Source organism: Perna viridis, chromosome 7 (assembly GCF_037379345.1).
Source record: "Perna viridis isolate PV_CMFRI_1.1 ecotype Kerala chromosome 7, ASM3737934v1, whole genome shotgun sequence".
Lineage (NCBI taxonomy): Eukaryota > Metazoa > Mollusca > Bivalvia > Mytilida > Mytilidae > Perna > Perna viridis.
Window position 1 is genome coordinate 47,097,819 of NC_142451.1, and position 12,471 is coordinate 47,110,289.

General features: G+C 32.6%; 1 protein-coding gene across 1 annotated transcript; it reads right to left on the minus strand.

The window, feature by feature from the left end:
- Positions 1-680: 680 nt before the first annotated feature.
- Positions 681-1,652, minus strand: LOC148613001 (lewis-type alpha-(1,3)-fucosyltransferase-like). The gene has a single exon (XM_088595418.1). It carries the CDS (start codon positions 1,650-1,652, stop codon positions 681-683), a length of 972 nt encoding a protein of 323 aa, XP_088451544.1.
- Positions 1,653-12,471: the final 10,819 nt, after the last annotated feature.

Sequence of the window (12,471 nt, forward strand, 5' to 3'; positions counted from 1 at the left end):
TCCTTTCTAGATTACAATTTGTATATAGAGAACAATATATTCATCTCTATCTTACACCAACTAACTCAAGCAGAATGGAGTGTCAATATCAGTTTCAAGCTTTATTTTTTACCTCAAATGCACAAAACTGAATAAACTAAAACTAATTAGTGGTCTGTAATCGTTTCTGAATAAGAAATATGAATTATTTTGGTGAGTTTTGACATCCATAAATCAACCCCTGTCTGTTGTTGTTAATGTAAACAGAAATTTTACGATAAAAGGAGAAAATATTACAGCATGTTTTATCTTTTAAATATTTTAAATTTTACAATTTCTCAATAAGTCGATGATTTGTTAGCTGTACAAAACGGCACATAAAATTATTCACATACAAATGGAAACCTTGACCAATTATCTCTGCAGTATTTGTATATTTTAAATCTTTTTGTCAAAGTCATATTATTGTTTTTTTAGTCGTGTAATTGCTTTTTTTGTCAGTTACTGAGTTTAAATAAAAATAGTATAACGTACTTTTCCAAGAATGTATCATTTTATTAACACAGCATGAGTTATTCATTTGCATAAGTTTTAGTAAGAATCGATCAGCGTTTATAAACTAATGAATTCCGAGAAATAGCGTTTAAATTTTCAGTAAATGCTCGATAAATGTTTCAAATGTTTTATTCATAAAAGCATAATCAAAAACTAAATGTGTCTGAAATGCAAACATTTTGGCGGTACCAGGTATTGAAATTCCTCCCTGTCCAGTTCAAGTGTTTAGACTTGTATGTATTCAATAGTTCACAAAGATTACATAAACTTCGATGATAATTATTTGTGCCGTTTTCTATGTGGTATTTATCTATTTCCTTCAGATATGAAATATAACGTTCTCCATTCGAGCCAAGATCATTGAGATAATCCGCCAACATTTTTGGCGATTCAAAATCAAAAGCATTTATATATGTTTTTGGTGGCAAAATAGACTCGACATTTGGAGCACCTCTGGAAACATAAATTGCATTACTGTTGTCAAGAAATGTATGAAATGTCTTTTCTGTGATGTAATCTTTGCATAAACTATTTTCAAATCCAAGATAGAATTTATATTTTTGTGATAATCTTTGGTGGCATTCGATTGTACTTCCGGGACAGGGATATTTGCCACATCTCCCATATATGTCAACATCAATATACGTTTGTAATCGTTCCACATATTCTTTACGTCTTGAATTTGAGAAGCAGTTGCTTACAACCCAAGCGGCAAACCTAGTTTTATTTTTATATATAGCACGATAGTCTTTCCTGAGGGGTGTGCTACGTTTGAATGTTTTAAAATTAAGTAAAATCTCACTATCACGTCTATATGTCATACTCCAATCGAATTTATTGTTCCATGCCGAATCCATATTATGGTCATTTGCTGGACTTTCGATATTCACAACAATCCATATTTGACCCTTTCTCTTTGGAGGAACATAATTGTACATATCTCGATATGAAAACAGGACAGCATCACTTTTATTTAATAGCTGTTTATCAATACTTAATTTACAGTTGGAAAATGTGCATCCTATTTTTGAAAAGGAAACGCTTCCGCTAAAATAACTCTGTTTTGCATACCATAAAATCACAAAATTCTTTCCGGTGTTTCCTTTCCTTTGAAACATTTTATTCAAAACCATTTTTTTTCGAATTTCAATGTAAATTCTTTGATATTAATGTTCCAAGTTCTGTGATTCACTATGTTCAGTATGACCAAAATTAAAATTAGATAAAATAGTCCAAACACGACTGTTTTTATCTTACACATAGCTGGAATAAAATAATTAGATTAGGACGATGCTCCAATCATATATTTTTTAGACATAACAATTGTGCCATATAGTTACTGCATGAAGGAGTGTACTACGCTCTTTCTAATTTCAATTTAGTTGATTTTCTGATCACCTGATCAGATTTCAACTCCCATGATTTCAAAGACATTTTGATAAAAGAAAACAAGCTATTTATAAGTCACCTGAAAAGAAAGTAGAATGTAAGATCGCATTGAATGAATGGAAAAAATAGTAGGTTTTAATTATGAAATGAAAGTAGAATGTAAGATCCTATATGCATTGAATGAATGGAAAAAATAGTAGGTTTTAATTAAATTATATACCATGTTTGACACATTTCCCGAACCAAACAAGTAGACAAAACAAGAAAGTCTTAACTTATTAGAAAATTGTGTATTCTGTAGTTAATCGAATTGCAATTATTGCATTTCATAAATGTAATCTTTTAAATGTCTTCTAAAAGTTTGTAATTTCAAAATTGTTAGCTTTCTATGGTTATCTAGAATACCAATGCACCTTTTTAAGTTATTACTAGTATTTTGAAAGTGATAAATTCATCGCCATATGCTTGCAAAGGCTGATGCTTAATCTATATGAAAGTTACCATCTTATTTAATTTGCTGAAACAAAAAAAATGTTATAATATAAATAAATGATAACAAAGTGTGAAGACCCAGGAAGAGGCTCAGTGTTACTCTGATATTGACTTATTAGCAGTATTCAAAAATGACAACGGATACGAAGTCAAACAGTTCACTGCCTTCACATAAATCCGATATACGGATGAGGTTCACTCTGTCAAATGTGCCACATATGATAACCACCTTGTAATTGTATGATAATCATATGGTAATTTTATGACTATAACATAGTACTTTTATGATAACTATATGTTTTTTACCATATTTATCAACATTTGCAGTACCACAAATTTCAAAATACCTAAAACATTGAGACTTCATTCTTTGTATTGCGCATGGTTGAGCATCTCGGTGATTGATTTTTTTTAAGCTTCCTATTTCGATAGATTCTGTTTTGGTTACTTAATATACTGTGAAAGACTAACCAAGGAAACCAAGGTTATAGCGTTAATCAAAGAGTAATCAAGGGAACCAAGATTATAGCTTTAATCAAAGAGTAATTAAGGGAACCAAGGTTATAGCTTTAATCAAAGAGTAATCAAGGGAACCAAGGTTATAGCATTAATCAAAGAGTAATCAAAGAAACCAGGGTTATAGCGTTAATCAAAAGAATGTAATCCAGGGACAAAGACCAGACATAGAAAACAGACATACACAACAAAGAACATAAAGTAACTAAAATCATACATACAAAGTACATGTAACAAAACCAAATGAGCAACTCCACTAAAACAGGGAGCACAGACCAGATGTACCGGTAGGGTAAGCTTCCTCTGCTTTTTTTGCTATTTTATTGCTCTGAAAGTACTTTTATTCGTGGGTACTAATTTTCGTGGAGTAGGAAATAAAAATATCAGTTTGTGGTTTCTTGAATTGGTGGATTTGAGAACTTTATCATATAAAACCAAATTTAGTGGTTTACCAAACCCACGAAAACCAAGAAAATTGGCACCCATGAACAATATTAATTCCACAGTATACATTGTGTTTTGTTTATTTTGATCTTTCAATATATTTGATTATAATGCTGCTAATGAGAGGTTACTCCTTGAAATACGTGTACAGCAGATTGAAATAATCTGCAATATAAATAATTTTTTGATATTTATATATGATACTCAAATAGTTCTCATGTGTCAATTTAGGTCTGTAAACATCATTCGTAAACTGAAACATATTATTGTCATCAAATGCTCGACTCACATGATAACCATATGTAGGCCTTTAGAATCGCAGGAATTGAATGTTAATTCAGGAAGAATTTGTTTACTTTAAAGTTTCGTTATGTAAGTGCACTGTTATGATCTTTTAGTCTTTACATTTTAGATTACTTTTAAGTGACATTCTGCAAACTCAACAATGTTCAGTGTGTAACGTCACAACAAATCTTTACATACAGAAAGTGAAGTGTAAGATGGTATACCACTGGCTGAGTGGTCTAGGGCGGTGGACTTTGTGCAGGCGGTGTTCCCATAGATGTCATAGCGGAGCAGTTCGAGTCCCGCGGAGGGAACGGCAAAAAAATTGACAGTTCTAAGACCGTTGGGAATTTTTCAGACCTTTCTATACGTTTAAATTATCTTCCCTGTATCAATTTGATCCGATGGAGCAGTGTAGCGAATAGAGTCGTCACATTCCGAGACGTTTGTATATATATATATATATATATATGTACGATCAGGTTATAATGATATTTGGTAGTTAGTCTTACCTCTTGTTATCGAGATATTTGTTTGAATGACTTGAAATCAATTCTGTAGTTTTTGACACCAGATGTCTCAACAAGGTAATTGTATTGATTTCAATATGATAATTTAATGAAATACAATTGGATGTAGAACAATTTATGCATTAGATATGCGTAGTGAATTCTCTGTCGATTAATACAAAAAAAAGTGAAACAGAGCTTTTTATCGTGCTTGCTAATCCACCGGCTGTGAGACAAAATAGTGAAAAGGGAAAGACCCAGTATTTCAAATATACAAGGAATTGAAAACTGAAAATTATTAACGGTTCTGAACAGAACTTGACAAATGTCCTTTGTACTTTTTTCTATCAATTGTCAATAAAATCAAGTGAAATTGTTTGTAAATAATTGGACATCTATATTATGCGAAATTGTTATTGACTGCAAGCTATTTCGCAAAACACACACACACACACGAGTAAATATTAATGAAAAAAAACTTTCAACAGCAGACAAACAAAACATGTCCCTCTCAAAAAAAGGAAAACTTACTACATCAAAACAAAACAAAAGTATTACAACATACACAGTATAAAAACACCAATTATATGTTTTGCAAATTTCGATATGCTGTACATGTGTTTCAAAGAGTAACCTTTCATCAGCAACATTGGAATCAAATATAATAGATCTAAATCAAAAATTAAGTATAAACAAGAAGTACTCAAAACCAAATATATCGAGATAGGAAGTACTCAACACCAAATATATCGAGATAGGTACTCAAAACCAAATATATCGAGATAGGAAGTACTCAAAACCAAATATATCGAGATAGGAAGTCAAAACCAAATATATCGAGATAGGTACTCAAAACCAAATATATCGAGATAGGTACTCAAAACCAAATATATCGGGATAGGAAGTACTCAAATCCAAATATATCGAGATAGGAAGTACTCAAAACCAAATATATCGAGATAGGTACTCAAGACCAAATATATCGAGATAGGAAGTACTCAAAACCAAATATATCGAGATAGGAAGTACTCAAAACCAAATATATCGAGATAGGAAGTCAAATCCATCACCGAGATAGGAAGTCAAATCCATCACCGAGATATCTGTAACAAGCTTAATATATAAAATTGATTAATCAAATGTCGTGAATATTACAGAATAAAACTAATTTCCCTTTTATTTTAAGCGTGGTCATCATTCAAACTGCATGAATTTACACAGTCAGATTTTTCACATACATGTACATCTCCTTTCAATAGTGTCCGTTTCTTTTTCTCTTCTCCTTACGGGTCAGTCTTAATACATGCAAGGAATGTTGCATTCCTTCAACGTTATACATACCAAGTATCTTTATATGATTTTTTTATATAAATTTATAAACAAAATCGCTAAAGGCAAATATATCTCAATCTACCATTTTGAAATTCGAACTACTAAAATATTAGTGCAATGTAGTATGGGAAATTGACCAAATTTTAAATCATATCTGTGTACCAGATTCACATTTTACCCTTCGCCTATGTAGTCCACAAAACATCATTGTTTATAACATTAACATTCAATACCCGAGAGTAAATCTCCATTGCGTGTTGAGTAAAGAAAGTGATAAGACTTAGAAGTTAAATTATTGAACACCCTAGTGTAAACGTACCAAGATCGCCGTCGGTCTGATAAGTACAAACGATTATATTGTGATCCATACACAGAATGGCCACGAGTAAAAATAGAATAATTACGTTCAAAATGAGTTCATATTTAAATATCATATTAGGGGCGGGTACAGATATTCTGAAAAGTGGGTCCAAGAAAGCGGTTCTGGGCTGTTATTTGACCATTTTTTCTCACATGTTGCAACTCCTGACATCTTCAAAATCCTCCACTATCGTTTTCCTGTATTAAGGCTTTCTGTCAAAAAGGTTGACAAGTAAATTATCGATATAACATCTGGTTAATGTCAATTAAAACATTCTTTTAAAATACATTCCATACTGTCAAGAATACTGATAATATTGCTTGGGAACCAAAGAAACTAATACTTTTTTGATTTTTTGTACCGTGATAGACCTTATATTCAGGCAGCTGGAACAGGGTTATATAGCTACAAGACAGCGTTTTACGGTCGTGTTCGTGAACTTGCGGCTTGTAATTTTGTTCACCTTGTCATAATTTTACTCTCCTCTTTCGTCTTCCCCGGATTTGATTTTTGATGAGAAACTCGGCAGATATTTTTAGAAAAGGAGAGGTTGCATGCCCTAACGGTGCACGTGGTCCATGCTCCCAAATTTTAGTGGAGTCCAAGTTCTAATTTACTTTGTATGTGTTACTTTTGGTTATTGTATATTCTTTGTTAATTTCCTCCGTCAAGCCCTTATCCTTGGGTTATAAATTTTTGAATGCCTTTAGAATCCAGTTGTTCTTAATTTCCCTTTAAGATAGATGACTAATCTGAATAGTTTAAACATTAAAACGAAGATAAAATTCAATGTTTTTTTTGTACTCATGTACACATAATAAGGCAAATCAAATTAGGCAAAACATTTATTTGCGTCAGTTGCAAATTCACACAATTTTTAAACATATTTTTTGAACATTAATATCGTTTATTCATTTTACGAATTTAGTCGATTTAACACAAATTCAAGTCCACACTCTTAATTAGTCTGATACAATTTTTTACAGTTTTATTCTGGAAGGAACAATTTGACTCTGTAATAAAACGCATGAGCATAAACATGCGCTTTTATTACAAGAAAACCGTTTTATTAAATGGTTTTTCTCATTTAAGTTAATTAAGATTGTGAAATGTCGAAGACCTTACCTTACCTGTTGTTAGCTCTTTGTACTTCGAAAGTAGCTGAATGTTTAAGACTATGTGTTCTTAAGTACTAGTGAAGGTAATAAACCATTCCTTATTTCTGCTTGAATAATTAAAGGAACCTGTAATTTGATTTAATTGGGATAGACGGCAGGGAATAGTTAACATATACGTAGATATAAATAAAATAATTATACTTAGAATATGTAATAGTAAATTTTGTATTATATTTTGTCATTGATTTTCTAATGTTTGATTCCAAAACGCTTTAACTGAAGATCGATTAATATCTGTTTCTATCAAATGATGCTACTTTCAAAGCAGTTTGTGATGTACGATCAGACAGACTTAAGATGTGTATTAGCAGAAACAGTATTAAATCTCTGAATAATAGCATAACTAAGAAATTAGCAAACGTTCTATAATGGCATTGTCTTATATTTACACCCCAAACACTGTTTACACCACATACTAAAACAAAATGAGAGACAGAAAAAAAATTGCTCATGTCAGGAAAGGTATAATGAACTGATGTACAGATATAAAAAGTCGAAGAGAAAAATAATTATATAATATATATATATGTTTTCATGGCGGATATAAATAATAAACTACATCGATCAATCAAAAGTTAGTAAAAGCGGCTGAAGGATAATTAATGCTATCTCAAAGTACAGTTCTGTCCTAACCGGGCGACTTAAACGTTTATAGTTTAATTTGTCAAATATTTGGGTGAAAAATTCATATGGAAAAGTAACTCGAAATTTATTTTTTTTCATAAATACTTTAGACTATTAAACATGATGAGATTGATTTCAGTTTAAAACAGTACTATAGTATTTTTCAATAGCTTAAGAGACTATAAATGTCGAAAAAAAATATTATTCCGCTTCACAAACAATAACTGTTAGAATAACCTATCATAGTGTATGAAAATGTAATCAAGGGAACCAAGGTTATAGCGGTAATCAAAAGGAACGTAATCAAGGGACAAAGACCAGACATGGAAAACAGACATACACAACAAAGAAAATAAAGTAACTAAAATCATACATACAAAGTAACAAAAGCAAATGAGCAACTCGGACTCCACTTAAAACTAGGAGCATGGACCAGGTGCACCGGAAGTGTAAGCGCCCTCTGCTTTTCTAGAAATACCCACCGAGTTGCTCATAAAAAGTCAGGTCCTAAGTAGACGAAAGAGGAAAGGAAAACTATAACACGTTGAACAAATCAGTTTTTATGGCGCAGATGGATACACCTTAATGATCCACGAGTTCATGATGACGACCATAAAACTTCTGTAGTGAAGACTTCAATCTTGTAGCAATATGACCCTGTTCCAGAAGCCTGTTAGAATTCTAGCGCGATACAAAATGTCTGCGTAGTTTCGGCAAGCTCTGGCTTGTGATATGAACACTCCATACGCAGTTGCTGAAGGGATGTTGCCACAGATGAAAGGAAAGTTGACAATTCTGAATGAAAAGTCATCACGTTTGTCGTTAAGTTTGGTCAGTTGTTTTCCTTTACCATCGATTTCTTAGTGTAGGTCAAGATATGAGGCTGATTTCACAATGTCTGTCTGTAGTATCCTTTATCTCAAGTTCTTTGGGGTAGATACTATGTATCAAATCCCCAAAATTAGGATTGTTTAAAGATAATAGGTCATCTATATAGCGGAAACTGATATTATAGAATCTAGCTAATCGATATTCGTTCTTTCGATCAGATCAGCTATAAAGTCAGCCTCATAAGAGTAAAGGAATAGGAATAGGAGCACAATTTATTGTCATTGGAATGCCGACTTTTTGTTGAAAAACGCGTCCACCACACTGGACAAATATGTTGTCGATTAAAAATTCCAGCCTTTTGTAAACATCTTCTGTGTATTTGGAAGATGATTTGGAATTATTTCTTACAGAGTATGAGGAATCTCTTCCAAGAACTATATGGAATATGGAATACCAAATTTAGACCATTTCTTCAATGAAAGCCATACAATAAATTCCTTTATTGACCCAGTAATTATGATTGTAAAAGTTTTATTATTCAGGTGCAAGATTGATTGATTGTTGTGTTTTAATGCCGTTTCGGCGACTAGGGCCATATCACGGCAAGAACATTTAATGCAATGAAAATATTAAACGCAAGATCAAAGTCTCTTCATGAAATAATGAAATTAAAAAAAACTATTTACATATAAAAAAGTACATAAAAGGTAAACCTAAGACATAAAATACATATAGAAACATAACTTCGATAAAACATTTAAAACATTGAAAAATCAAGGAAGGTATCAAATTTAGATTTTATTTAATATACCGATGTCCCGCAAGAAATCGGTAATGTTTTTAGATGAAACGGTCTTGAACAAATCAAACATATTGGTGCAGTCAAAATAATTTTGCCTGGTGTTGGCAAAATCCACACAATCTAGAAGAATATATTTGATAGAGAAAGGGCAATCACATGGGATACACTCAGGTCGAGGTTCACCAACAAGCAAATGGCCATGTGTAAATCTAGAATGTCCAATGCGACATTCAGTCATGACCACTTGCTCTTTGCGATTGCCCAATCCGGATTGATGAACGCCTAGATTGGGGTTTATGGAATTGAGTTTGTTGTGTTCAAGACCGTTTCATCGGTCCTGCCACATCTTTATAATGTATTTCCTTATTAAAGGTTTAAAATCGGTGTATGGCAAACTAACGTCCTTTATTATTTCTTTTAATGCCTTCTTGGCAACCCTGTCTACAAATAAATTCCCCTAAATACCAACATGACTGGGTACCCAGAGAAAAACAATCTCTTTATCAAATTCCCGTAGTCGATGAATAAAATATAAAATTTGTTTTTCAGTTTGTGATTCTTACTTGCTAAAAGACAGCTCAAAGAGTCAGAACAAATGATAAACTGTGACAGATTAGATTGAGTAATCAATGCTAACAAGTGCTAACAAGATGGCTCGAGCTTCAGCTGTGAATATGGAAGCGCTCGATGGCAACCGTTCAGTTACAGGTCTGTCACCATGGACAGCAGCACATGCAACGCTATCTCCATCTTTTGAGCCATCTGTATACACCGTCGAAAAATCTGGATAATTTGCGTTAATTTCAGAAAGTTTTTGTTGTAAAAATAAAGGATTGGTATCGGACTTTTAATATTCAAGCAGATCAAAAATGAAAGAAGGCAGTGGAAGCTCCCGTGGAGGGCATTTCGAAGTAACAACAGGTGTCACTGCATTGGTCTCCAGATGAATTGGTTCCAAATGAGGTTTTATTCGAATTCCAAAAGGAGGAGTTTTGCTTTCATGTTTTCGATAAATGTCGACATTCTTTAAACTGTTGGAATAACTTAAATAACAAAAAAGTAATATCGGAATTTACCGTTTTTACATTAAACCCGATAAAAAAGGAATTGTAAAATATTGTAAGAATTTCAAGCGTAAGAAATAAGTGATAGAAAATCTAAATCGTTCAAAGATAACATGGTGATAGTTCATAAATTTCAATTTACTCACTCAAGTATGTTCCTATGAACCTTTTATCTGTTTGATTTATATTGACTAAACATTTGTCTTGGACCTATCTTAACGATTGCATATTTGTCAGTTTGAATGCATTAAAGTTTAAAAGTTGATACGAAGTTCGATGGGATGTATGGAATCTTCTTTATAATCTTATCTAGATATAATATGAAGATAAGTCGTTAATTAATCATTTTTAACGAGAATGGGTATGGTGAATATTTTTTATAGAGACAACAACCCCCACCAGACTTAAAAATGTCAGCTCAAGGACACCCATGGGTCTGCAATGAATGAGACCCTCACACCACAGGGCAGGCTACAGCTGCCAAACGAAAACAACATAATACACAGGTACAGTGAAATAGTTGACTCTAGATACTCCATCAACATAAATATAAATTGAAAGTGAAAATGAAACAAAACTTACAGAGGCCAGACATGTCTGACTTGGAACAGGTGCAAAAATGCGACAGGGTTAAAGTACTTTGGCGTTATCACAACCCTTCTCCTTCAAAACATGGCCTATTCATCTATTTAACTGTGATTTGTGAAGAATATAACCATAAAATATAGGTTGGGAGATACCTGCAGGTATTAATCGTTTACTGGTACATCTGTATTTGAGAATGAGTTCCTTGTTTCGATTGAAAAATTAGTGAATCTTTTTTACGAGCTTGTGATATCGAAAACACTGATGTAGTAATTTCTCGGTCATATAAAGATTTCTTTCGTTAAAATATGAAACATGGTTACAAACACGTGCAAATCGATCCAGTTGTGATATGTAAACACCATATGATGGAGACAAGAGGACGTCACCATTTTAAAACGGAGAGTTAACAACATGGAATGAAAAGAAATCATCCCCTTTATCGTTAATTTTAGAAGGACGATGACCACTATTGATGTGAGCACTAAGATCAAGAAACGGAATTCTTTATTATCAATATACGCTTTATTCTGCATGATAGTTCTTTACAAGTAATGTACACAATTATTACGACTCAGCTAATGGTTTTCGCAATTTAAATAAAACATTAACTTCAATGCACAAAGCTTCTTTTGATTCCCAAGTAAAATTCGAAACATCATGGAAAGGTTTTTTGTTGAATAAAACACACGAATGCAACAACCAACAAAACAGAAAGCAGAAACACAACAAATACAACAATATATTGTAAAAATACAATGGTATTATATGTTATTTGGGATCTTCACTGGGAATAGGAGACCATATCCTCTGTACGTTATTGACGTCAAATGCGCACGTCGTTTGTGATGTTACACATCTGGATAATATCATGTGAGAAAACGTTATTTTTCTTACATATTTTCATTTGAAAAGACTTTATTCACCACATAAATTTTGATACTATTTTTTTTCAACTCCGCTTTCATAAAAAAACTCAACACATTTCCTGACGCGCTTTCATATCCCCGGATCTACCACGGGGATATGGCCTCATCAAAATGGCGAATCAAATAGCAGAATTACATGGCTTGTTTCACTCCAGTAGAATATATCTTTATCATTGATTTAAAATCATTTTCAGTGTGTGCACGTGACAAAGCCGAGAACACAATACCTGGAAAGATATTCTTTTGTGACAAATTGGGAAACTACATAAAATATACGTAAACCAGCAGTGGTGAAAACAGGAGTTGATGAATATATCTCTAAACATTATAATACCATATTCACAGAAATTAATATGTATGTACTTGAAAATGAATGAAAATCTTGTGTTCATATTTAATATGAATAAGTCAGAATGAAGTGTGTTTTTGTGAATGTTTTGTCATTTTAGACAAAACGTTCCAATATATACAAACGCTTTATCAGTTTATCAAGTGGTCTATTACGCTTACCCTACAGGTGCACCTGTTTCCTGCTACCAGTTTTCAGTGGAGTGCGAGTTGCTTATACTTTTACGCTAAATCATCGTGTCATAAAC

Bases quoted from the DNA above. Each gene is read 5' to 3' on its own strand.
- LOC148613001 (XM_088595418.1), bottom strand. From the start codon at position 1,652: ATGTTTCAAAGGAAAGGAAACACCGGAAAGAATTTTGTGATTTTATGG.